Source organism: Phodopus roborovskii, unplaced genomic scaffold (assembly GCF_943737965.1).
Source record: "Phodopus roborovskii unplaced genomic scaffold, PHOROB, whole genome shotgun sequence".
Classification (NCBI taxonomy): Eukaryota; Metazoa; Chordata; class Mammalia; order Rodentia; family Cricetidae; genus Phodopus; species Phodopus roborovskii.
This window is the reverse complement of record NW_026126585.1, coordinates 14,372,752-14,398,785: the sequence shown is the minus strand read 5'-3', so window position 1 is coordinate 14,398,785 and position 26,034 is coordinate 14,372,752. Positions and strand designations below refer to the sequence as shown.

At 48.3% G+C, this 26,034-nt stretch overlaps 1 protein-coding gene across 3 annotated transcripts; it reads left to right on the top strand.

Annotated features, from left to right (window-relative positions):
- The first annotated feature begins 1,841 nt into the window (after positions 1-1,841).
- Positions 1,842-25,856, top strand: Pfkfb2 (6-phosphofructo-2-kinase/fructose-2,6-biphosphatase 2). Of its 3 annotated transcripts, none has more exons than XM_051203938.1 (15): positions 1,842-1,987; positions 2,777-2,890; positions 8,654-8,779; positions 9,270-9,366; positions 9,764-9,830; positions 9,970-10,044; positions 10,399-10,455; positions 11,359-11,483; positions 14,478-14,685; positions 15,048-15,194; positions 16,039-16,143; positions 16,834-16,963; positions 18,333-18,395; positions 18,838-18,902; positions 25,662-25,856. In XM_051203938.1, exons 2-15 carry the CDS (start codon positions 2,797-2,799, stop codon positions 25,725-25,727), a joined length of 1,425 nt encoding a protein of 474 aa, XP_051059895.1. In that variant the 5' UTR covers positions 1,842-1,987; positions 2,777-2,796; the 3' UTR covers positions 25,728-25,856. The 3 variants fall into 3 exon arrangements, with proteins under 3 accessions (XP_051059895.1, XP_051059894.1, XP_051059896.1); XM_051203937.1 differs by lacking the exon at positions 25,662-25,856 and adding an exon at positions 19,486-19,992 and having other exon boundaries at positions 1,843-1,987; XM_051203939.1 differs by lacking the exons at positions 1,842-1,987; positions 25,662-25,856 and adding an exon at positions 19,486-19,992 and having other exon boundaries at positions 2,779-2,900.
- The last annotated feature ends 178 nt before the right edge of the window (positions 25,857-26,034 follow it).

The following is a 26,034-nucleotide window of genomic DNA, read 5'->3' as shown; positions in this document are numbered from 1 at the left end:
TGTGTGTGTGTGCGTGTGTGCGTGTGTGGGGCGCACTTCTCGCGACAGCTCGGTTAGCGCGGACTCTTAAAAGCGCCGAGCGCGGCCGGCCGGCTTGCCCCCCTCCAGGGCGGGCGCTGCGGCGAGGGTGGCGCCCGGCGCGTCCGCGCAGCATTTATGCTCCCGGCGGGAGGGCGGGTCGCGCCGCGGCGTGTGTCACCTGTCAGGGAGGTCGGAAGTGATGAAAGCAGCAACCCTCAGGCTCCAGGAAAAGCACACTCACCGTGGACAGGGCGATCCCATGGCGGCGACCGTCACGGGGGCTGCCGGCGAGCCCCGCGGCCGCGCCCGGATGGTTGATTCATCGCGGCCTCCGGGCACTGCACGCCCGGCCCGGCCCGGCCCCTCGGTGGGACGGACCCGGAAGCCCGAGTGAGGCCAGCGGCTGTGCCCGGGGCGGCTGCCTCACTCCGGTGCTCGCCGGGGCGCGGAGGACGCGGCCCCGCCCCGCCGTGCCGTCGGATGCCACTGCGGTTCCCGCACCGGGGGCATCAGGGACAGAGGACGCGGGACAAAGTCCCACTTGCCGCTTCCCAGCGTTGCGTGCCGACAGCCCGGCACGACCTTGGGCATTAAAAAGAAGCGCAGTAAACGCGAGCTGACGACGCGGCCGGTTCTTGGCCCGCTGCAACGCGCCGGGGCTGTAAGGCGCCTACGTGGACTGGCTGGAAGGCGACCCGATTGCAGGCGAAGAAGAAGAAGAAGCTAGGGAAGCAGCCCCGGTTCGATCGTTTCCCCACACTTTAAAGCGGCAGATCCCCGCCCACCCGGGGCTGTCAGTCGAACCATGTGCTGGGATAAGTTTGCAAAGCAGCTCCGCGACGCGTAAGGCCGCGGAAAGAGCCTCTCCCTACAAATCAGTTACAGCAAAGCTTTCCCTCTCCGCCCCCTTGGTTCTTTAGAAAATATTCCACTGATCATCCCATCGGGGTCGGGGTAGTAGGAGGAAAGGAAGGTGCGTGGTTTGCAGTCCCCTGGAGAAGCCACCTGGGGCCAGGGAAGCTCCGGGCTTTCGTGCACGGTTGGCTTAGGTTCCAGGATCTGACCCTAAGTTAGCAGTCAGCTCTCGCACCCTGGTAGCCAGCAAGGCGTCTTTAAAAGCAAACGTCGGAGCCGGGCGTTGGTGGCGCACGCCTTTAGTCCCAGCACTCGGGGAGGCAGAGGCAGGTGGATGTCTGTGAGTTCGAGGCCCGCTTGATCTAAGTTCCACAGCCAGGGCTACACAGAGAAACCCTGTCTCGAAAAACCAAACCATAGCAAACGTCTGCCTCCCGAGACTAGGGGAGCCACCCAGTCTAGCTGGGATACAGGAGTGAAGGCGTTAATCTTGGCTCTCACCAGTCATTCCCACTCAGGATGTCAGTCAAATAGGTCTCGCGAGAATAAGGGGGGGGGAAAGGTAAGGCTTTTAATTAACCCCGCCTCCAGCTCGGTTTGTTCCCAAGCAACGATGCCACCGAGCCGCACTGAGTCGGCCTCTCTGGGAGCCGGCAGCCGTAGGCGATCGTAGGTCCTCCGGGGCAGCCCAGCCTCCCCAGGAGCCGCCTCCGGGCCTGCAGCCGTTCCATTGGTCCAGCCTGCCTCCAGGTGAGGGCTGACGCGCGAGTGGGCGGGGCCAGGGCCACGTGATCCCGGGGTTTGGGGGGGGGCTGGCGGGGGGGGGAAGGAGAGCCGGGGCTTCAGCCGGTCCGCCAGGTCTGGTTCGCGGCGCTCCGGTGGCGACACCGGGTCCACAGCGCGGAGGACGCATAGGGCGGTTAGGGTGAGCCGCAGTTGAGCCGACGGGACGCGAGGATGGGGTGCTGCGCGGGCGCGGTTACGGTGCGGAGCGGTGGTGCATAGCCCTCCGGGAAGTGCAGCTCGCCTGGCAACTCCTGGCGACGCCGAGCCGCAGCTGCTGTGAGGACTGAAGAATTTGTACTGTCAGGCGAGGAGCAAGCCGTGCAAGGTCTTCTTTTATGTTTTGTTTCTTAAATAGGACCTTTTGTCTTGAGCTCCTTGGTATCTATCTATCTAGGTTTGAGAAGTGAGGCTCGGCCCCTCCTACCCTAGTTGATATTAGGACCCGAGGCTTATTTTGTAGGTAAACCATTTTCTTCCGCTGAGCCCCAGAGGGTGGATTGGAGAGGGCCGGGAGGATGGGGAATACTGGAGGGGAATGTAACATGCTAGGGATGTCTCAGCCCCGTTACAGTTCTTCCTTCAGAGAACGTTTCAGCCCTGTCCTCTCCACCGCCCTCATTCTCTCTCTCTCACTGAGACTGAGTGTTACCTTTGGATTGAGATTGCTTTCTTGACAGTGCATTACTTCTCTTATCCCTACCTCCACCTCACCTCCGATGCCACCTCCGTTCTCTCCATAGTCTTAAGACTAGAATGTGAGGTCAGGAGAACTGGACAGGCATTTTAGTCGGCTGTCTTTGATTTGTCAGTTCTATAAAATAAAACGAAGTAACCATGATGGGAAAAATCTGCTTTATTAAAAGATTACTGGAAGGCTTCCTGGATTTGAGGTTTATGAATGGGAACAAGGTCAACAAATAAATTCAAAGTTGGAGCAGCTCTGTAGGTGAGGAATTGGGTTTGTGAATTTTCCAAGAACAAGTGCATTTGAATCAGAGGAAGAGGCTGGACCTGAATTTTGGTGGGGGGCTCCTTGCCTGTATCACACTAATCTCTATTGTTTTGGGGGACACCTTCCTTCCCTTCCTTGAATTTCCTCTCTCTCTTTTCCCAGGTGCCTCTGGAAGAACTGCCATGTCTGGGAATACTTCATCTTCCGCAGAAAACAGAAGCAGCAGCAACTGTAAACCTCAAGCCACAAACCTTCGGAAGGCGGGGAAGAAATGCTGTGAGTTCTGGTAAAGATGAAGGCTGCTCCCTCTTAGGATTCTTTTTGTTTTTTTTTTTTTTTTGGGGGGGGGTCTTGGAAATGTATAATGAATGTATTTGTATCCTAGACTCTTGCTCTGTGGGAGTGAATAGTAATTCTTTGGTATGGCCACTTATGTTTTATTTATTTTGCGACAGAGTCTTACTACAGACCCCTGGCTGGCTGGGCACTTACTGTGTAACCCAGCTGACCCATGACTCATGCAGTTCTCCTATTCTTTAACCTCTTGAGTACAAATGTGTGCCACTGTGTTGGACACGACATGAAATTAAAGTCTACAAAGTGGGCAATTTCCTGTTCCAAACAAGTAGACGTAATGAAATGTGTCTTTGGAGCTTGACTGCTCTGTGGCCCAGAGTTTCTTGCTTTTGTGCGATTAGGGAACACTTGCCTGATGTAGGACGCTAGTTATTATATACACAGGATGGCAGAGTGTCAAGGTCCAGGGCTGTCACTCAGTTTCCCTTTATCTGTTGGACTGTGTTCCAGAACATGGTGGTACACACCTGTAACCCAAGCCCTGGTGAGATAAAGGCTGGCTTAGTTCAGAGTAAGCCTGGGGCACTAGAAGTTGCAGGTAGAAGCTGGTACTCACCCTGCCTCTGGGCCTGAGGGGAATAGTCCTGACATGTGACTTTCATTGTCTTGGGTGCTTACATTCTTACAGGGTTAGCCTTCAGTTTGCAGATTCTTTCACCATAAGCTCAGGGATGGCAGAAATGGTGACACGGGAATGAAACATCTCTTCTTGTTGCCTGACTTTACATTCCTAAGCAAGGCTCTAGAGTTCCTCAAAATCTGGGGCGTTGGTCCGCAGGTGTTTCTGGAAACCGCACAAGTGTTTTAGCTTGGTCTTCCTTGTGGAAGGCATCTTTTTTGGGAACACTTCTAGTCAGTTCTACATTAGTGAGAAGTGCTTATTGTGGGCAGGGGGAAGGAGGTGGGTGGTCAGCATGAGACCAGGTACTAGCCGTGTTCAGAGTTGACAGGCTCGTGCTCTTTTACCTGGCATCGTGAGATAAATCCCGATTGATGCAGTTATAGTACTGAGCCTGGCACACCTCTGTGGTCAGGGTCTCTTTTCCTTGCCAGGGCAGGAAGCCAGTACTGAGGGCAAACTGTCTCGTGAGTAAAGCAGGCAGCAAGATGCTTAGTTGTAGCCCCCTTGAGTCACGCTCCCTGGGTTTGAATGATGGTTTTCCTGTTTCCTAGCTGTGTACCAGTGAGCAATTTGCTTAACCTCTCTCTCCTTCAATTTACCTGCCCTTTTTTTTTTTTTTTTTTTTTTTTTTTTTAAGAATCAGGACTCTCTGACTCCTCCTCTTCTTCTTTTCCTTCCTTTGACAGTGTCCCACTATGTAGCCTAGATCAGCGTTAAACGTGCTTTTCTTGCCTTAGATCCAGAGTGCCAGGATTACAGGTGAACGAGGACACTCTTAACCTAGTTATGAAGTGAAATTCTAAAACCGTTCTTGCGGGAGTGCTGTGAGAATTAGGTAGGTGCGTACACTCAAGCACTCAGATGAATATTGGAAGCAGCTGCTGTGTGTACCGCCTCACAAGTGACTCCACTTTTCGTATTTCAGCCCTCCTAGCTCTGCCTTGCTCTCCAACTAGCTGCTGCTGCCTTCCTGACCCTTTCGTAGAGCAGGGCTTTTGATTAAGAAGCGTAACCCTAGGTCCCATGTATGTTCTCTAGACTCATCCCCACTCCTGGCTCTAGATCTTCTTTGCTAATCTCTGCTCTTTTAAAACTGCTTTTTCTATCCAACCAAAGGACTCTGAGTTGTCATTTATGTAACCCAACTTTTCTAACTTCGTGGCTGGACTGAGGTTGTAAGACCCTTAGGAGGAGAATATTGGTTTATTTTGCTCTGCTGTGCACAGAGACTTGGCAGTTTGATTGTTTAGACAGCTTGTTCTGGTCCACCCTACTAATGAGTCAAAGTACACCCATAGGCACCTATTCTGTTGTTACTGTGTCCTTTTAAAACCCCTGTAAATGGGAGATATCATCCCTCAGTAGATAGACCCACACTGGCCCGTTCTGTATTGTGTGGGGAAGGGACCTTGTTGCAGAGCCACACAGGCTGGTGTCGCATTATTTATAGCTCCCCTGCTGTCTCCTTGCTGCTCACTACACCTGCTTGCTAACTTTGAGTCTGGAAAGTGACTGGGCTTTGTTTCAAGGCCAAAACCTCCGAACAGCCCTACTGGGACTTGAGCTGTTCCTGGGATTGGGTAGTAGGCAGGCTGGCTGGGTCCTTTTAAGGTGCCCAGATGAGTGGTTTCGGGGTCTCCCAGAGCAGGAAGCGAGGGTCCTATGTGCTTTCCTTATTAAGTCTCTTTTCTCTTTCTATCTTTTGGTTCCTTTTATTTATTTATTTATTTTTAAATATTTTGAGTAGATCTGGAGAAGACAAGTATATTTTCCTCTAAATACTAACGCAGTGCATGTTTAGGAAAACTCAAATACTTCAAAAAAAAAAAAAAAAAAAAAAAAAAAAAACACAGAAAGCAAAATCTCTTCCAATCTTTCCTATCTTTGTTAAATTCACTTCTTGTGTGTGTTTCGTTCTGGTGTATCACAGTACCAAACATAGGTAGACTCATGATATACCTGTTCTATTCTGTTGTCGTATTTCCTACACTTTGAACTCTTTTTTTTTTTTTTAATTTTTTTCCCTGTTGGTAAATCCAGATTGACCTCTTTCTGCACTGTATGAATGTCAAGCAATAATTGTTAGAAACTCTCCTCTATGGTAAAGAATGCTCCAGTGACAGACAGAGTGTACAGACATCTGTCAGCAGCCTTTCTGAGAGAAGTGAAGGAGCATGGTAGCCCCAGTGGAAGTCCTCAGCATGTGGTAGCATGCTCTTTGAAGTTTCAGGGTGTCCAGAGACGGATTTGCTGGAGGTTGGCTACTCCCGACTAAAGCTGCGCTGCTTGACAGAAGCCTCAGTTCTTTTTAGTATTTAATTAAGTGCAGTTCTTGAACTTGATTATTTCATGCTTATCAGTCAAACAGCAGTAGATAATCAGGTTTTATAACTTTTAATGAATAAAATTAAGATAGCAGTAATGATAATGCCTTATGGGTTGCATATTCAAAATACTGGGCCTGCTTTATGTGGATAGTGGAAAATATCTCTGGCCGTGAGGAGACTAGGAACCATTACTCTTTCAGACGTCCTTCCAGATCAGCTTGTTTTCCCTGGGACATTTTGTTAGGTGCTAATGTGATGGCTAAGAACCAGCAGATAAGCCTGAATAGGCAGTCATGAGATCAGGAATGTGGTCAGGAAGCCTGACCTTGACTTTCTTCTGTGGTCCTGTGGGCCAAGCTCTTAAGATCTCTGGGATCTTATGAAACCGTCAAGCTCTCATTTTGACTAATGATGCTTATAAAGAGAAAATGAATTGAAGCTGGATAACCCAAGTTCAATTCTGCATAAAAAGACAAAAGAATTTCAGGGTTAGAGCAGTTTTCCATTGTCAAGACATGGTATTGCAAATCTCTAGGTCAATCGGTGTGAAGTACCTTCTGCTCAAACTCAGGTGGAAAAAAACCAAAAACGTGGTTATACCACAAGCGAGTGTGTGTGCGTGTGTGTGTGTGTGCGTGCATGTGTGTGCGCGCGTGTGTGCGTGCGCGTGCATGAGCGTGTGTGTGTGTGCGTGCATGAGCGTGCATGTGTGTGCGTGCGTGTGTGTGCGCGTGTGTGCGTGCGCGCATGTGCCCTAGGCGGAGGCTGGAGGAGTGGTGCTGAAGAGTAGGGCTATGGAGCCTGTGACCCAGCAGTGTTTTCTTTTGTTGTTGGCTTGGCTTTCTCTGTCCAGCCCGGTGGACACAGAGCTGCCTCTCCCTGGTTTCTCTCAGAGCAGCTCCAAGGAAGCATGCTTTTTTTCCCAAACTTCAGGGAGGGAAACAACTCCTTTGGGGGAAGTGCCTAATGGGCTAGAAGATGCGGGCAGAGAGGCCTCTAAGTGCAGCTAATGAGCCAAATTATCGCATGTCCAGAGGAGTATGCATTAGGCTGGAGAACATGAAGACTGGGGGGCGGGGGTGGGGTGGGGTTTATTAACTGCTCTAACCTGATGGCAGGAGAGAGAGGCATGTTGTCTGCTGGGGTCAGTGCTCAGGGACTAATGCCTGTCCCCAGAGACTACAAGGTGTTGTTTACTTACCCCTTAGGGCCTTGTGTGGTTAGAGATGAAAACTGCTTACACTGCTCCATTACCTGTTTTGGTGGAGAGCCTGCAATTTCCCCCATGCAACAGGGGTTGGACTCTCAGTAGGTGGTCTGTTTGTTCCTTTTGAGGGAAAGAATTCATAGAGACTGTAATAGATGCTTAAACAGAAGTGTATTTGGCAAAGCCAAACAAAGTAAAGACTCTTAAGGAGATTGGAGTTGGAGGCTTGAAGGCAGGAAGCAGCAACCCAGTAGGTTCTGAACTGTAGGTTTTAAAGGAGTATCTATTAGGGGGTGCCTTTCTCCTCCCAAGTCATGGTGGGCCGCATCTCCCTTTTAGGAGATCCCTGCAAGCGGGAAAGTGTGTCACAACAGCAATGTGCATTATAATGATGTCAGGTCTTGAGGAGGCAGCCCCTTAGCGCACAAGTGTGGGAAAGTGCCCTGGTGCTTTAGTTTCTGGCACAGTGAGAAGGACCTCACTGCGCTTCAAAGATGCTTAGCCTCAGAGCGACACTGTCACCATCAGGTGACACATGTGACAGGGTCCCTTTGGAAAAGGGTGCTGAAAGCAGAAGGTCAAGGTATTTTGGTTTTTCCTTTCCTTGTCTTTCTCCATGGAGAAAGCCGGCAGCCTGAGCATTCCCTGATAACCTCAGCTCGGGTCTTGGCTGCAAGAAAGGGATTGATCAGGCACAAATGGGGGTATGTTGTCCACCTTTGCTCTGTGTCATCGTATGCATGGAGGAACCAGTTCTGTGAGCAAACTGGAAAAGGCCTTTTGTTGGCAGGAAAACTGTCTGGGTAGCACTGGCCTGCACTTGACCAATGTTGTGCTGTACAAGTCACTAACCGTCTAAGCCTACGAACCCAGGGGACCCTGTATCTGTAAAGGAACACTCCTCATGGAAGTTCCCCAGGGAGGTCAGCACCACCAACTGCTTCCTTTCTAGCCATCTTTCCTTTAGATGAGCTGTGGAGGCAGGCAGGCTCCACGCCCTGTGTTCATCCAGTCTGGCCAACCCTTTGTCCTGTAGGTTTTGGCTACCGGATATCACTGGCTTAGAAATTAAAGTGGACAGCTCGAGGTGCGGCTCTTTTTGCCCAGACCTTCAAAGTCTTGCCTGGGGCTCTGGAGGGATGTCTGGGATCCTCGAGACAAACACTCTGTGGGGCCTCTTTTAAAGTCAGTGTAGTTTGGGATGAATAGAATCATAGCTACAATGTTACCAAGCATTCTCTGTCCCTAGTCTTTACTGGGATGTCTTTCCCTCTTAGGAACCTCTCTGAAGGCTTGGGGCAGAAATGACTGGGTGTGGGTACTTTATGGATGTCTGCTTGGCCTCTTCACTGTGTTTCAAGAGGCTGTGCCAAATACAGCCTCGTTTTGCCTGCTCACTCTTCCTGGAGCTTTGCTCTGTAGTTTATGGAGGTGAAATGAGGTGATGCCTATGAAGTCCCTCATCCGGGACATAACCCTCGGCAGATGTGTAGCCATTAAGCTCTACCTGCTTCATTTTCTTTTAGCATGGGCTTCTTACATGACCAACTCCCCAACTCTCATCGTTATGATCGGTTTGCCAGCCCGGGGTAAAACTTACGTGTCCAAGAAGTTAACACGCTACCTCAACTGGATTGGGGTACCCACCAAAGGTAGGTGCAGGCCATTCCTCTGGAAGGGAGTTGATGAGTTCTGGGGCCCCACAGGCCTCTGAGGGACCTCATCTTCCTAGCATGGAGGTCGTATAATGCTTCTGATGAAAATAAAGACTGCCTCCTCACTTCCTGGATTTGTTTCCTGTCCCCAGTCATGTCTCCTCCAGGCCTAGGCAGATCATCCTAGTCTTGATAGAATGCCTTTGATAGAAGTATTTATAACTAAATGAGAATATGCTGTCTCAGAACCCTTGTCCCAATGTGTCATGTTTTGGACCTTAATGGCACTCTGGTGAGACAGTAGCTGAGGAGGTAGAAGCTCAGCTTCAGGCTTGCCCACACATTTCTTGTGTCAGGAGGCTGACCTCACTTGTCTTAGTTTGGTATTGTTTCCAACATACATGGGGCTTTTCCCGTCCCACTGGCCACCCTACCCATCAGCCAAGAAGTCTCCTTTAGTGGGGCCGTTGTATTGTTTTTATTGCAGTGTTTAATCTTGGGGTGTATCGGCGTGAAGCAGTCAAGTCCTACAAGTCTTACGATTTCTTTCGTCATGACAACGAGGAAGCTATGAAGATTCGCAAGTGAGTCTTAAAGGCCTGACCCAACTCGACTGTTTTGCAGCAGTTGTGAGACTGAATGTGTTAGGGCCCCGTTTTTCTCAGGAAATATCTTGATGGGGGGGTGTTTTAATGAGTGTGATTAGATTGACAGATCAGCGTGGCTTGGCTGGGTAGCAGGCAGGGCTCTAGAAGATGTCCTCTTTTGTGTGATGTCTAAAGGGGTATAAGGCCCATAAATGGGACGGTGAGGAAGGTGTAGGATGGCGCGTAAACTTCTTGGGAAGGTTGATGGATTTAGTCAGGGGAACCATAACCAGAAAGAAATTGAGTGGGAGGTGACTCCTGCAACCGTGTGTGACTCCGTCCGGCCTTGTTTGAGCGTGGCTCTTTTCACTGATTTCCTTTGTTCTCGTGGCAGACAGTGTGCTCTGGTAGCGCTGGAAGATGTTAAGGCTTATTTTACTGAAGAGAGTGGGCAGATTGCGGTAAGCCTTCCATCTCAGCTCATCTAGCATCCTTGTCATTCATTACTCAGCCCCACCTGGAGTTGGTCTGGGGGCGGTGTTTTTGTTTTTTTTTTTTTTTTGTCTTCCCACTCATTTACTTTGTATACTTTTTGCCTAGGTGTTTGATGCTACCAATACCACTCGGGAGAGGAGGGACATGATTTTGAACTTTGCGGAGCAGAATGCCTTCAAGGTGGGCTCCGACAGTATTCTGGAAGGAAAAGAAGAGACGGGGAGCCAGGATGGAGAGGGGGATGTAGATCCCTTTGACTCTGATGAATACAAGATTAGGACATCTGATTTTGTCCACTTGGGGCACATGCCTAATCCTTGCGTGTTTTTGCTTAGATCTTTTTCTCTGACTTTTATTTAGCCCATCAGGTGCAGGGGATGTGGTAAGGTCTGCTTTTAAAGGAAGAAGCCTTAAAGGTCACCTTATGAAGGAAATCCTGACGGTGCGGCAGCTGGCTAGAGTAGGTTAGCATGTGCTTTCAGTTAACAGTCTGGCAGTTCTGACGTGTTTATCATGCCTTTGCTCGGTGGCCAGGTATTCTTTGTGGAATCTGTCTGTGATGATCCCGATGTCATTGCTGCCAATATTCTGGTGAGTGCCACCCCTGTCACCTGAAGTCAGTCAGTCTCTGTCTCTCTGCCTCTCTCTCAGTGTGTGTGTGTGTGTGTGTGTGTGTGTGTGTGTGTGTGTGTGTGGACTCCGGATAGTGAAAGAAGGAAGCAAACACAGAGGTCTTCTTTATCTGAGAGCATTTTGTACTTGTATACTCTTGTCTTTGGAAACGGGCCCGGGCCTGTGAGAAATACAATAACAATGAGTTGCCGAATGGGGAAAAACTCAGAGTCTGGGAGTCCTGGCTTTGGGCTCTGATACTACCTGATAGTGAAACCTAAATATTGTAGCAGATTAGAGTTCTTTTTGTCCTGTTCCGCCGCCTCACGGGGAGGTGATTTATTCAGGAGTTGTCGAATGTTCTCATCAGCATCGATGCCCTGTGAGGCCCAGCAGCAGACAGCACTCTCCCAGGACAGGTTGTTTTTGCTCTGTGCCAAGTAGGCATCTTTGTGTGCTCTCTCAGAGGTGCCTTCCCACCGTAGGAGCTGGAGTTCTCTTATCTGTGGAAGAAGCAGTGATTCCTAAGTCAGGTACTGGGTCACATACCCTATTCTGAGAAGCAGTAGGGGAAAATTGGAGCCCATTCTGCGTTCACAGGCAAGTCCATAAAGGGCTCAGTGCGCAGCGCTCAGAAGCAGCATCAGCTGCATGACTGTCTGTCCTGTGGCCAAAGGCAGGCACATGACTCTCCAGTTGTCTTCCCTTTCTTGGTTGCCAGGGTCACAGGACAGGATGAGAGTGTTCAGTGAATGAGGAGTGCCAGTGCTCAAGTGAGGATCTGCTTTTACGGACTCCTTCTGTTTTTAGCAGTGGCTATATTTGTAGAAGGGCTGTAAAGAACAGCATTCTGACCAGGTCCTTATGTTCCTGTGATTTCAGGAGGTAAAGGTGTCAAGCCCCGACTACCCCGAAAGAAATAGGGAGAATGTGATGGAGGACTTCCTGAAGAGAATTGAGTGCTACAAAGTCACTTACCAGCCCCTTGACCCGGACCACTATGATAAGTAAGGCTCAACCCTGTGGCGAGAGGGTTGAGACAGGAGGAAGGGTGGCTTTCTCCCTGTTGGCCTCTTATTTTTTCTGCTACTCTAAACCTATGGTGTGTATTTGCGTCGTTTCTCAGAGACATTGTCTTAGTTGTGACAGAACACCACGGCTGAAAGCAGGCTGGGGAGGGAAGGGTTTATTCGCCTTGCAGGTCATCATTGAAGGGAGTCGGGACAGTGACTCAAGCAGAGGCAGGAGCCTGAAGGTGGGAGCCGATCCATGCCAAGGTCATGGAGGGGTGCCGCTCACTGGCTTGCTCCTCGTGGCTTGCTCAGCCTGCTTTCTTACAGAGCCGAGTATCACCACTCCCAGGGACGGCACCAGCTACAGTCACTGATTGAGACAATGCCCTACAGCCTGGTCTTGGGGAGGCATTTTCTTATTTGAGGTTCCCTCCTCTCAGATGACTTTAGCTTATGTTAGGTTGACCCAAAACTATCCAGCACAGATATTTATGTGGGCTGTATGTCTTACCTAACCATACGTAACCATGTTTCCCTATCTTCAATTTTTTTTTTTCTATTCTCTAGACCTCTCTGGGCGGGGGGGTAGAATGACCCTTTTACAGGGGGTTACACGTCGCATATCCTGCATGTCAAGCCTTACACTACGATTCGTAACTAGCGAAATTACAGTTATGAAGTAGCAACAAAAATTTCCTGTTTGGGGCTCACCACATGAGGAACTATATTAAAGGGTCTCAGCATTAGGAAGGTTGAGAACCACTGATGTAGAGAAAGGTTTTCCATCTAAGCATTAGCGGCATCTTCAGCTATGGGATTCTTAGTCGTAGGGGCTACTCTGCGTATTTTTATGTGTTTAGCAGTCTCCTTGGCAGCCGTCCACTAGGTGCCGGGGGGTACCTCCAAACCGTGACAAGAGAAACGTTTTCAGATATTACCAAATGTCTCCTAGGGGCCCAGGTCTCGTCTAGTTAAGAGGCACTGCTCCAGACTTAGAAATCTGAACTAGAATGCTATAGGATATCTCCCAGAGATGCATCATTAGGCTCTACAATTTTAAAGCTCACCATATATAATTCGTGTTTTAACATATACACGTATTTATTTGTTGCATGTGTATCATATAAACCCAGGGACTGTCTGATTGAAGGACAGATGTCTGATCAGTGTTAAACAGTAGTCGTGACTGTGGTGATGTCTAATGGCAGTGAGACATAGAATACAGATTGATTTGCCTGGTGTAGGATATAGTGGAAAGTTAAGTCTGTGTTGCAGAAAGGCAGTGTATGTTGGGAAACCTGTGGGAACATGGCCTTATGAAATAGTGTTTTGTTTTGAGTCATTGAGACAGTCTCAAGGACTCAAGACAGTTCATCCATGCTGGCCTTCAACTTACTGTGTAACCGAGGGTGACCTTGAACCCCTGACCCTTCTGCTTCCACCTCCACAGTGCTGGCATGATATTCCGATGAAACGGTGTTGTTGCCACTGCTTTCTCATCACTGTGACGGAACCCTTGACATGGGGACTCTGGGAGGAGACGTTAGCTTTGGCTTAGTGTTCAGCAGGTACAGCCCCCTCGCTAGGGAAAGCATTGGGGGCAGGGCTGGCTCCCGCCCATGCTGCTGAGGGGCAGCTGCTTGCTCTCATCTCAGAGGCTCAGAAGGCGGAAAAGCTGTGCTCACCTGGCTTTCTCTCCCCTCTCTCCCATTCTCTGAGTCAAGGGCTCACTGTGTATCCTAGGCTAGGCTAGCCTTGGGCTCAGGGCAGTCCTAGTGCCGAGAAGACAGGCGTGAGGGAGGTCCTATGCCTCGCTCCTTCTTTTCCTTTTTCCTCTTTGTTCAGTCTAGGAGGCTCTAGATCGTGAGATGATGCTGGCTACAGTCAGGGTTAGGGTTCTGTGGAAACACCCTCACGGACACACCCGGAGGTGTGTCTCTAGTACCCTAGGCAATTCTTAATCCCGTCAAGGTGAGTATGAAAACCAGCCATCACAACTGTGCGTAGCGCAGTGTTAAATCACTACAGTTATTCATGTCTTGAATGTTTTCATTTTCTTCAAACGGATTTCTATAAAGTGGCTGAAAGGCAGGCACTGTCCTAGATGTTGCATAAGGAGAAGTGTCTCTACGGCCTGGGCAGAAAAGCTTTCAGAGGGATATTTATGTTTATCAGTACGTATGTTTATAGATACTTATCTCTGCTGGTAGGTCAATGGGTGATTTTCCTTACTTACTGTAGCTTTTTCTCCTGGTTATTATTTTGAATAATCTCTTATTTAATTTGAAGAAAAATCCTCTGGCTACAAAGCAAATAGCAGCAATATCTTCGAGAAAGATTGATTAGGTGAGAGAGATTGATTAGGTGAGAGATTGATTAGGCAAGAGATTGATTAGGTGAGAGAGATTGATTAGGTGAGAGAGATTGATTAGGTGAGAGATTGATTAGGTGAGAGAGATTGATTAGGCGGTTCAGGGTGCAGCGGTCGCCCTGGGTTTTCCTTCCTCCGCTTCCCCTGGGTTGTCATTCTCTGTCTAGATTTTGACCACGTTATGTGGGGCCCACGTGTCTCACCAAATTTTGAATTTAGGAAACTCTTCAAGTCCCTTAGTCTAGCCCTGAGTTCTGTTTTTCACTCTTACACATACCGCATGGTATGGGGCAGACACCAGGAAGACAGTACATGTTTACTGTAAGTTCAACAAATCGTATCTGTCTCTAACGCTTGGTTCTTCTATAAATGTGGCAGTGATGGGGACAGAGGGAAGAGGTCATGGGACCCTACAAGTCAGTGTGCAGATCACCCTTCCCATACTTTCCCTTTGTTCATTTGTCTTGAGTCAGGGTCAAGCCCAAGCCCTTCCTTCCGCCCTAGCCTCCTGAGTGCCGGGATTGTCACCACGTGCTGGTAGCTTTGTCACCGTGCCTGCCTCGTCCCTAGTTTCAGATTTTCTGACAGCAAAACTTCTTCTTTCTATGCTGTCCCAGGGATCTGTCTTTCATCAAGGTGATAAACGTAGGCCAGAGATTTCTGGTCAACAGAGTCCAGGACTACATCCAAAGTAAAATTGTCTACTACCTTATGAATATCCATGTCCAGCCTCGAACCATCTACCTTTGCCGACATGGAGAGAGCGACTTCAATCTTTTGGGAAAGATTGGGGGTGACTCTGGCCTTTCACTCCGAGGAAAGCAGGTAAATAGCCAGCAGGCTGGATTTCCTTAGATTAGAGTTAGAAGGGCGTGGTAGAGGTCATCTGTTTTATCCCCTCCTGCTTAAATCCCATTTGGGCTTAGGCTGTGGTTTCACATGGCCAGGCAAGTGCTAAGGATGTTCCCTGCTTACTGTTCCTAACTCTGGATTAAAGTATGAGTCACCTGAGAACGTTCTGCTGTGATCATTCAGCCATCAGGAAATTATTGGGAACAATTTGTGATGTGAGCAGAGCCTTCCAACTGAATTGCATTTCCTCTTGACCATGGCTGGTAGTCTCTGTGTGTATTGTGTGTGTGGTGTGGCGGGTTTTCTTTGTTTAGCTTATATTTTCAAACCCCCAGTTCTCTCAGGCTCTGAAGAAGTTTCTGGAGGAACAGGAGATCCAGGACCTCAAAGTGTGGACGAGCCAGTTGAAGAGGACTATCCAGACCGCTGAGTCCCTCGGGGTGACCTATGAACAGTGGAAGATCCTAAATGAGATTGATGCTGTGAGTAGGCATCTCCGATCGACACTCTCAGAACTCATAAATTGAGAAACTTAGGAAACTGGAATCACCCACTAGAAACCGAGGACTCTGAATCCAGCCATTTCAGAGGTTGGATGAGAGGCCCAGGCCATTCTCTGTAACTGAGCCCCTGGTGTTTGAGGAAAGTGGAGCTAACAAGGACTCATTTCATTTCCCTGCTAGGAAAAGGGAAATAAATTCCTGATCCCTCAGTTCTGTCAGACCTGCTTTGATCGTTCGGCCAGCAGTTCTGGGAGAGTCTTTCCCCCAATTCTCTCTCTCTCCCTGTCTCTCTCTGCACTCCTTGCCTCTTAGCCCAAATATACATTTCATTTTGTTGTATTGATACCAGGGCTCCCTCTAGCCCAGGTTGGCTTGTAACTCATACCTTAGTGTCCCAAATACTGAACTGACAGGCATGAGCCGCCATGCTCGGCTTAGATGCTCCTCTTTCCATCCTTCCCTAGCCTTGCATTCATCCCACAAGCTTTCTCTTTCCCTAGTTTCCCGTCCTCTGATCCCCGCTCCTGTTGGTCCTGCAGATCCTTGCTGAGCTGTGATTTCCCTTGTGGTAGCAGGCTAGAGTGGCAGCCCAAGCCAGGGAAACCACCTGTCTCTGAAGTGCCTCCTGTTCATGGCACCTTGTGACACCTGACTTCCCTGCCACAGACGGGTGGGTGCGACACACAGAACACAGCACGCGCCCCCCCCCCTCCCCCCGCGCGCGTGGTGGGGCTCTGGCGCTTTCCAGTGTCACCGTCCTACCTGGGATGTGGAGAGTGCAGGGTAGGTAGCCCACACCCTGATGCTGGTATGGCCTTTGCAGGGCGTGTGTGAGGAGATGACTTATTCAGAGATTGAGAAACGGTACCCTGAGGAGTTTGCTCTTCGAGATCAAGAGAAGTACCTGTATCGCTACCCTGGTGGGGAGGTGAGGCTCTGCTCACTTGAACTAGCTGCCCAGAGCTTTGCCGGGCACTTTTCTTAAGGGGACGAGAAAGGGTGACCTAAGAGCCCTTGTTATCCTGCCTTTGGTTATACTGTTTAATTCAGCTTATACAGTCAGTGCTTTACATTTTGTTAGGTTCTTAAGATCTCCAGGGGACAGGGTGGCAAGATACCTTTTGTGTTGAAATGTTGTAGAATGAACACGACCCTGTTCCTTTTTAATTCTACTTCCTCTACTCCATTCCTACAAGCAGATAGAGTCGCCACATAAGTATGGGGCATGAGTTACTCGTTTACCATGTTTTAGGCACTTACTCTTATTGAAATGGCTTCCTACCCTAGGGTATGTATGGTAAAGGTAAATGGAGTGTAATGGCAGAAGTTCCAGAAACTAATAGAACTCTTTTGTTGCTTTACACACTGCCTATTAATGTCTGTGTGGAAAACAGGAATAAATTGAGTTCCCACGTGCATTCCTTAACTGGATTTTGGTTCAAGTGTTGCTTCTGAAAGATCTGATTTTTCTCGGGAAAGCAGGGCCGCTAGCTAGGGTAGTTAGGCAACATAGAGGCGCCCTGCCTCCCAGAATAGTCTCTTGATTCTGAAACTTAGCCACCAGCTTGGCTGCTAGCATGCAGCTGGCCCCTTACCAGCTCTCCTTACTTCTCCCAAGTCATACCAGGACCTGGTGCAGCGCCTGGAGCCTGTCATCATGGAGCTGGAGCGTCAGGGCAACATCCTGGTCATCTCTCACCAAGCTGTCATGCGCTGCCTCCTGGCCTACTTCTTAGATAAAGGCGCAGGTACCGTTTGAGGGAAGGCATGGGGAGGGGATAGGCACACACCGGGACAAGGCTGGACTCGGTGGTACCAGGCTTTCTGACCACTGGCCCTCCTTTTCTTCCGCTCATATTAGAGAAGGTTCTTCAGTCTGCGGCTGCAAAGGCCGGCAGCGGAGGATGGCTGAGTTGATGCCTAAAGGGCCAGCTCCAGCTGACATTACTGGCAGCATCAAGGTGGACGGTTGGATAGTCCAGTCTGTAGTTATCGCGGTAAATAAGGATCAGGATAAACAAATAGGCCGAATAGATGTTTATTCAGGGAGAAATAACTTACAACCTAGACAGATGAACACCGGAAAATTCAACCCGATCCTCTCCTGTCCGAGTCACGCCAGAAAGAGAGCGCCTTTCCTGGCCCCCTCCGACCTCCTTCCACAGGTCACTTCCACCCATGGCTCCACCCCAATGGGCGTGGTCAGTGCCACAGAACTATCTCACTACAATTTCCCTTTTAGTCTAAAGAAAAGATTTAGGCTTAATACAAAAGTATATACAAAACAGTGAATAACAATTGTGCTCCAAGAAAAGGAAAATCGAGAACAAAATGACCTACATATCTAGTCCTAGGGTGAGGGCATAATGGAGTTTACAATAGAGTTGTCCTAAGCTGGAAAACGTTAAGTCTAGTACCTAATATATCTAACTAGGAAGAGAGAATAATAGTTGTGATAGTTTAATCTTTAACCTCATCAAGACCTGAGAAGGAAATTAACAATACTAGAGTAGACAGGAAATGCGGATGGACAACTTCCAAAAGGTGCAGCAAGGACAGAAACAGCAAGCCACCTGAACAGTCACCCTAGGTCTCACAGCGACGTTGGTACACCCAGATTTGGCTAAGGCCAAGAGAACTTGACAGACCACAACAACAGCAGGGAAATAGAATGGCTGTCTTACCCTGACTTGGCAAGGTAAACCATCGTGGATGGTTTACAAGGACTGTCTCCAGCCTTCAGGTTGGGAGTAGAGAGAGCAGCTGTTTTAGGAAAGCAGCCGGAAGTGCTACCCTGACCTGCCTTTCTCCAGTCCTCGGGCCACTTGAAGCCTTTGACTGCTTTTGAGGGCTCGGGTGGGCCGTAGTCCTTGGCTTCAGAATCGCTTCCTTTTTCTTTGCGTTTTCAGATCTGCGTGGCCTTATCTCCTTCCTCGCCACGCGGTAGCTTGGGTGCCTTCTTTGGCCTCGCCAGTTTGCTGAGTTTACTGGAGCAGCTGTGTCACTCTAGGTGATGGTCAGGATAAAGGAGACTCACGAGCCCCTTAGAGTCTCTTCTCCTCAAATGATCTTACCTAGAGTACTAAGGCTTTCTTCACCGGCTCCTTTTTCTTTCAGATGAGTTACCATACTTGAGGTGTCCTCTCCATACCATCTTCAAACTTACTCCTGTGGCCTATGGTAACTATGAGCTTGAGCTGGTGAGAGGTGGGGATGAGGAACATTCTCTGGGTAGCAAGGATGTTGTGTTAGTAGCTGCCACTCGAAAAAAAGCACATGCACCCGTGTCTCTTTGAGAGGACACGTATGCGCCAGCCAGTGTATACTTGATCATGCTGGCACTGAAGAGTTCTCTTTGGGCTACTTCTGGTGGCTTTTATTTATCTCTTCCTCTTCCTCTCCACCCTTACCCCATTTTTGTTGTATTTTTATTTCTTGCGCTTGGTTCTATTTTGTTTTGTTTGTTGGGACTAGTTGGGTCTAGCCTGGAACTCCAGGTAATGTGGAACTCGTGGCAATTCACCTGCCTCAGCCTCTAAGTATTGGAATTTCAGGAGTGAGCCCACCATGCCTGGCTATGACAGCTTTTCTTTACTGTTTTGTTTTTTTTTTTTTTTTTCAGGTTGCAAAGTGGAAACAATTAAACTCAATGTGGAGGCTGTGGACACACATCGTGAAAAGCCAACTGTAAGTATTTCCTGGTCATCTTGGATCTCTGATTCTTTGTTGTCAAGAGACTTGGGTTTCCTTTCTGTACAAAGAAAAGCAAAGCCAGAATTCATGGCCTTCACTGGTCTCCTTACTTCCAAGAGGAAAAGATGAAGGGACTTTTAGTTCTTTAAATGAGTATTTCTTTCATGAATCTTAGCCCAGGGTATTGAGTTCAAAATAAAAAGTGAAATGTATGAATTCCCTTGCTGTACCCGCAGGGAAGTCTCCGTTTGCAAAGCAGGGTCCGGGGGGCCATTGCCAGTATAGTATAGTCAGCAGGTGCAGGTCAGCTCCTTGGTCTGGGCTTGGCAACCTGTGTGGTCTTAAACAAATGCCTTTGTTGGCTCCCTTACTGCTCTTCAGTGTGGTGGCCAGGGGCCTCCCCCTGTGATGACCCTTTTTTTCCTCTGGGGCCCTGGGCCCAGCCTCTGCCCCGCTCTGCCCTGTGTGTAGAGAAAGCAGGAGGAGCAGCGGTTGTGCTCAGGACCATTGTCTGACCTCTGTGGGTGAGGTTTTGGTATGGCTTTCATGTATGTGGTGTCCCTCCATTTCCAATCAGCACAACTTCCCCAAGAGCCAAACCCCTGTAAGGATGAGAAGGAACAGCTTTACGCCTCTGTCCAGTTCGAACACAATAAGGCGTCCAAGAAATTACAGTGTTGGGAGCCGGCCCCTCAAGCCCCTCAGCCCTCTCCGTGCCCTGGACACGCAAGAAGGGGCGGACCAGCCGAAGAGCCACGTCAGCATTCCGGTGGTGTAATTGTGTGTTTCCCTCCAGCTTTGGCCTCTTGCCCTTGCCACTAATCAACCAAGAAGTCATTTAACTTTACCCCGCTCCTGTCCCAACATTAATCTGAACATGGAATATGAGCTCATGCGTGTGCAGAGCAGCCTCAGCCATTCTCTAGTGTAAACACCTCAGCCGGGGGCAAGATGGCAAGTTGGGTCTTTTTAGGGCGGCTTCCCAGATGGGATGGTCTGGAGGGAGAGGAGCCAAGCCTGAGTCATGGACTTGGTTCTTCTGTTTTCTCCTGTCTGATCCGCTAATGTCTCTGTGAAGCGTGTGTGGGGTGGGTGGAGGGTGGGTTGGGAGGGAGTGCTGAATAGAGGGAGACACAAAACCCATTTGTCCTTTGCCTGTGTCCTTTTAATCTGTCCTTACTCTCCTTGCTGAACTCCCATCCCTTCTGGCTTCTTTGGCTTGTCTGGTTTGATGCGTGGCGTTGTGGTGCTGTAAAGTAAGGGATGGTTAAGAGGAGCTTAAGCCCGTTGGCTCTCCCTGCAAGTGGGTCTGGCTCTGCACTGGGAGAGCCTCCCTTCCCCTTCTCCCTTCCTCTCCAGCCAGGTCCCGCAAGGGTCAGCCCAGGCTACAGAACATCCACAGAGAGCCCTGGAGTTTGCAAGTGGGCATAGGGTGAGAGCTCCTGCCTCTTTTCGTGAGAAACAGTCCTAAGTTTTTGCTGCCCTGGGGAGCTGGCTCTAAGGATGTTGATCTGTGTTATCAACTCGAGGAGTCACACACTCCTTTCCTGGCTGTGGAGTGGGACTGGGGATAGGGTGAAGTCTAGCCCTTACAAATTCCCAGTTCAGACTTTCTGTCCTGTGGCTCTCAGGTTCTTGGCCTTTCCAGTAGCTTTCCTGTAGCACGTGACTTTTGGGGCTGTTTAAAAGCACCAGGGTCTACCACTGAGCCCCAAATTTCTCCAGGCAAAAGACAGGTGGTCAATAAGTTCAGTAAAGCCACTTGCATGTACCAATACTTTTTAGAACAATTTCCTTAAGCCAAGTTTTTACATGAAAAAACCATCTCTTCTTTTTTGAGCATAAGAAAGTTTTGATGATGGACTTAACCTATCTTATTGGGCCATTTTGTTTATATTGAGAAACCATCTCAATATTCCAGGGAGTCTCCTGAGGTTTGGCTCTTGGAAGTTTATATGTGTATTTATTGCTTGCTTTAAGGGGATTCTTTCTGCATTGGCCAGGGCTTTGTCCTCTGAGCTCAATACCAGTCCACTCGTGTCCAATCTTCTAAGGTCTCAGAAGAGACAGTTTGTCATGTGGGGCCAGCTGGTGATGGGAGGTTAGCAATTTCCAATGAGACTGTCTTGTGATAGAAAGCTTTTTGCATTTTTTTTTTAAAATCTAAAATCAGTCCCTAGACTATGCTGTAGAATTTTTGAAATATATACATGCCTGGGTTCCCTTTTGTTAGGCTGAGTACTGCCTTTAAAATCTCTGGGATTGGAGCCTGGATATTTGGGTGTTTAAATTACTTCCTTAGTGATCAGCCCACTGAGAAGAGTTAATTCGAGGTTAATAAGGCCATTTGAGGGATTGGAGAGATATCTCAGCCATTAAGAGCACATACTGCTCTTCCAGAGGTCTAGCGTTTGGCCCTTAGCATTCATGTTGAGTGAATTACAACAGCCTGTAACTCCAGCTCCAGAGAATCTGATGCTCTCTTCTGGGATCTCCAGGTACTTTCATATATGTAGCTCGTATACACAAATACATATAAGTAAAACTAAAGTAAATCTTTTTTTTTTTAATCCCACTTTATGAAGCTGGATAGAAAAATGCCAGTATATTGGTATCTTAGACAAAGTATGTATCAGACTGGAAATTCTGAGTTCTTGGTTGTGACGCTGGGTTAGAGCAGTTTTGAATGAGTTATCCCCTCAAGGGCAGGCTGCTTTGTTAGAAAGGTCCCATCCTTCCCATTGGCATTGCAGGGGAATGTGCAGCACAGTACTGACTTAAACACACGTCCTTGGTTCCACACTGAATTCATGCAAGGTGAGGGTATGCGGAGATAGAGCACGTGGACTGATGGAGGCCATCCAATGTCACACCTTTACCCTTCCATCCCATACAGAACGTTTCAGCCGGCTTCGGAGACTGTCTAGGTTCCTGAAGCGTCCAAGACAAAGAAAGTGGGAACTTTTAGGCAGTGTTCATTGTCCCCTCTTGAGCTTTGTTTGTAGGCACTGGTCTTGGTGAGGAAAACATGCAAAAAGAAAAAAATTTCTTTTCAGTATCCTTGCCCTGGAGATTACAAACAGCAACAAACAACCCTTAAAAGGCCAGACATATATGTGTTTAGGGCTGACCAATTAGGATTGGATAACCTGTCAGGGCCTTGTTCCTGGAGAAGACCAAGTCTCCCTCTCTCAGCAGCCATTGATTGCCTGTGGCTCTGTATCTAGAGCCACATTATTCATACATACGTGTATATATGTATATGAATGCAACAATAACTAAGAGATTAAGAACTTGAAAGAGAGTAGAGGAAATTTTGGAGGAGTTGGATGGAGTGGGAGGGCTAGAATGCAGTACTCACGTATGAAATACTAAAAATGAGATTTAAAAAGACAAGAATATTTGCAAAATAAACAAACAGGCTAGAAGACGCTGGATAGAGTACGGGTAGCCTGTCTTCTGACTGTTTTCTTGCTCTGCGGCTGTGAGTAGGTTTGGGATGTGCTCTCCTCACAGTGTGAGGGTGACATGTGGCCTGGGTAGCATGCCTGGTACTTGTACACAGTTTCCTGGTCTACTGTAGATATTATCAGCTTTGGTCTAAATTGGCGTTCGGTCCTCTCTGCTGCTGCCAGGTTAGAGTAGTTCAGGGACACTGAGTGGGAGGAGGAAGAACCCTGATCCAAAGGCTGAGGATCTAGGTTGTAAGAGGAGACTTTGCTGCCCACCTGGGACTGAGCTAGCCTGTTATAAATACCGTCTGTACGGGTTCACTGGACGGTCATTCTTGACTCAGTCTAGACTCACTCTTCTCGTTTCCCCTGTGTTAGTTCCCTTCTTGTATTAGAAGCTGGGGTAGTTTTGTCCCTGGATGACAAGGAGTGGAAGTTAGAGCTGAAAAGCAGCGGACGATTCAACATCCTTCACCTTTTAGAGCAAGATCCTTCAGAGGAGCTGCGCAGGAGAAGCAGAGTGGAAAGTATTTATCCCAGGGAAATCCACCTCTCATTTCCCCCTCCCCCTTGTTGTTACGGGTGGGAGATTTCCTTGCTGTGCTTGTGTCTGTGTCTCAAGGGTGACTTGCCGTACTGTATTGAGGCTTTCGGTTTTCTTGTGGAAGGAATAGGTGAAGCCTTGGATCTACCATGTGAATGCTACCTGTGTAAAGTGGAAGAGAAAGCAGTAGTCTATTTATTTATGTATTTATTTTTAAACTCAAAGTTGAGTGGGAGATGAAACCCTGAAGAATGGTGGGAGGGGTGCTGGAGATGCAGCTCAGTGGTAGAGTTCTTGCCTAGCATATAGGAGGCCCTGAGTTCGGTCCCCAGTACCGGGGCAAACAAAAAAAAAAAAAAAAAAAAAAAACCACCGAAGGATGAAGACAGTCAGGAAATGGATCCCAGAGAGGAATGTAAAGGAGATTTAGAGAACCACTTCTGCCCTGTACTGTTCCCAAACCAAAATGTAGCACTTCCTGACCATTGGTAAAGGGATCATTTCACCATTTTTAGACATGCAGTATGCTGCATGCTGGCCGCTCTTCCTGGGTCCTAAGAAGTCAAGTTAGGGAAGCAGCGTGCTTGTGTTCTAGAACCAAATGGTTGAGCATTTCAGGCAAGGATCCGAGTAATCCTCTTAGAAATCCACAGTTGATCTCCAGGCGCCTCATTTGAGCAAACAGGGTAACTGTTAGGGAATAAGTCTTCCTGATGACCTTTCTGGGACAGGTGTCATCTGGGTTCCAGAGATCTTTAGTTCTGGGAGTGGCCAGTGAACAGAGGAATTCATGGCAGGTACCTGAGACAGCTCCAAGTGATGGGGTTCTATGCAGGTCCCACTGCCTTGCCAGTCTCAGAGGGATGTTGTATTTGTTGATGTTTTAGTGAGTTACCCAGATTCCCTTGTATTCATTTTTGACTTGTGTTTTGAAGCACTTTTATTTTAAAACTATGTAACAGTTGAGCCAGATAGCAGGACTGCCGTGCAAGATCTCAACTTTTCCCTAGAGGTGATGGACACAGATCTGAAGTCATGGGCTACGGTTCTCACTGAGGATGATGCTGTTTTTAGTCTGCTGTATGTTCGGCCTTAATCTTATGCAAAGGGAGATGTGCATGCAAATACTGATCTCAAGAGTGTTTTCGTAAGCCTTTCACTGGGTGTGTGACTAACACTCATGTGGCTCACTCTGTAAAGGGACTTGTGAATTGTGTGTAGCTTTTCTGTTGTTGTTGAAGGTCAAGTTGCTCAGACGTGGTGGCTTCCTGTGGCAAAAGCGAAGGGCCCATCCCAAATGGGGCATGTGATAGAGAGAGGCTGAGCCCTGTGGGTTTGGATGGAAATGGGCTGCACTTGGGAAGCCCGGTAACAGAATGTTATTGCAGGTTTCTTAGACACAGCCCTGCTGAAAGTGGGAATGTCAATCTTCAGTAGCATTCTGATTTATTTCGTGGTATTAATAATGAAATATTGCATTGGGTCCATTGAAAGTGTATATAATTGTATTTGAAATGTGTTTTATGTGCATGCCTGTGTAGAATGGGTTAATAAAGTCATCGAGTAACTTGATCTTATCAGAAGACTTCTGGTTTTTATTATTGTTGTTATCATTATTATTACTAATTTGGTTTGTATTTTGAGCTGTTCTTCCCATTCACTGTCTTTTAAAACTGCCTCATCCGTGACAAGCTGAGACGAGATGTAGCAGACTAATGGAAGTTCCCAGAAAGCCTGGAGTCCAGGGTCATAGGCATGGCTCTCTTCCACCACCTTCTGGGGGAAGGTGGGGAAGACACTGTGGGTAGTGCATCAACTTTAGTTGCCAGTCCCTTGCACCTTCTGGTACCTGTGCAAGAATTAAGAACTGTAATAGACCACACCGCACATAACCTTTGTTATCTATTGTAAAGAAAAATTTGGTAAGTCTTTAAGAATTTACCAAGCTGTTGTTTCTAAAATCCATCCTGCCTGTTTCCAAGCAGACTTCAGCCAATGGTATGAGATGGAACTTACCATCTCCTGGAGCAGAGATACAGATGGGTATCCAGTGTTCTCTTGCTTTATCCCACATTGCAGTACCAACGACCAAGAGCTCATTAGTAATTCAGAATCAAAGGCTTCTTCCCAAACTTACTAAACCACAGTTTTAACTAGATCACCAAGTGACTGGGTTCATAGGTACATCTAATACTTTCTAAACAATTTTTCCTAAAGGAAATAATTAAACGTTAAATATCAGTTCATGGGAAGTTGATCTACTTTGGCTATAGATTTCAGGGTGGACTGAGGTAACCATAACAGTTGGGACCCTCCTCAGAAGTCATATAGCCTGTGACTTCATTGCTGTTGGTGTGCGTGTGCGTGCGTGTGTGTGTTTGCGTGTGTGTGCGTGCGTGCGTGCGTGCGTGCGTGTGTGTGTTGGGGCTGATGCAGCCTGCTTACCACAGAGACTCAACCCACCTGTACTTTGTATCTTTGATGTGCAACTGAGAGTCCAGTCCTGAAACAGACAGGTACTCTGTTACTGTCCTAAGGTCAGCTCCTCTGGGAAAGAAACCACTGAACAGCTAAGCCATTATAGTTTACCTGGGCTCCTAGGGTCAAGGTGTGTGCAGGCACACCTACGTGTCCTCACGTGTGTCTGGGTGTGGGGATGAGGTAACAAACACTGGTAGGGTTGGGGATGGATTCTTCTCACGTCTGCTCATTGTTTGGCTGTGGTATAATGGCTTTGCTTCTCTTTCTGACTCCTAGGAAGTGGAAAAGGTGCTGGCTGAGCACAGACGCCCTTCGATGGCATCCCTCACATTGCTCTCCTGATGGTGTGAGGCTGAGGCCAGACCTCTCCGAGGAACTGGGTCCACTAAAAAGCCTGGGATGCCAGCATCACCGAGGCTAGAACAGGAAATTAAGTAGGAACCTCTCATTTGAGGCCATCAAAAATGAGGCCTGGAGAACCTGACTCTGTTTCTTCCCGTCATGCCGAAGGGTTATTACTACACCGTGCCTCAGAAATCTTTACAGCCTGAAGGAGTTAGTTCTTACCTCTTTCGACCCAAGTTTGCAAATGCTATTCTACTTAGACCTTCAATAGTCTACCTATGACTGCCTGCATCCTTAGCTGGAG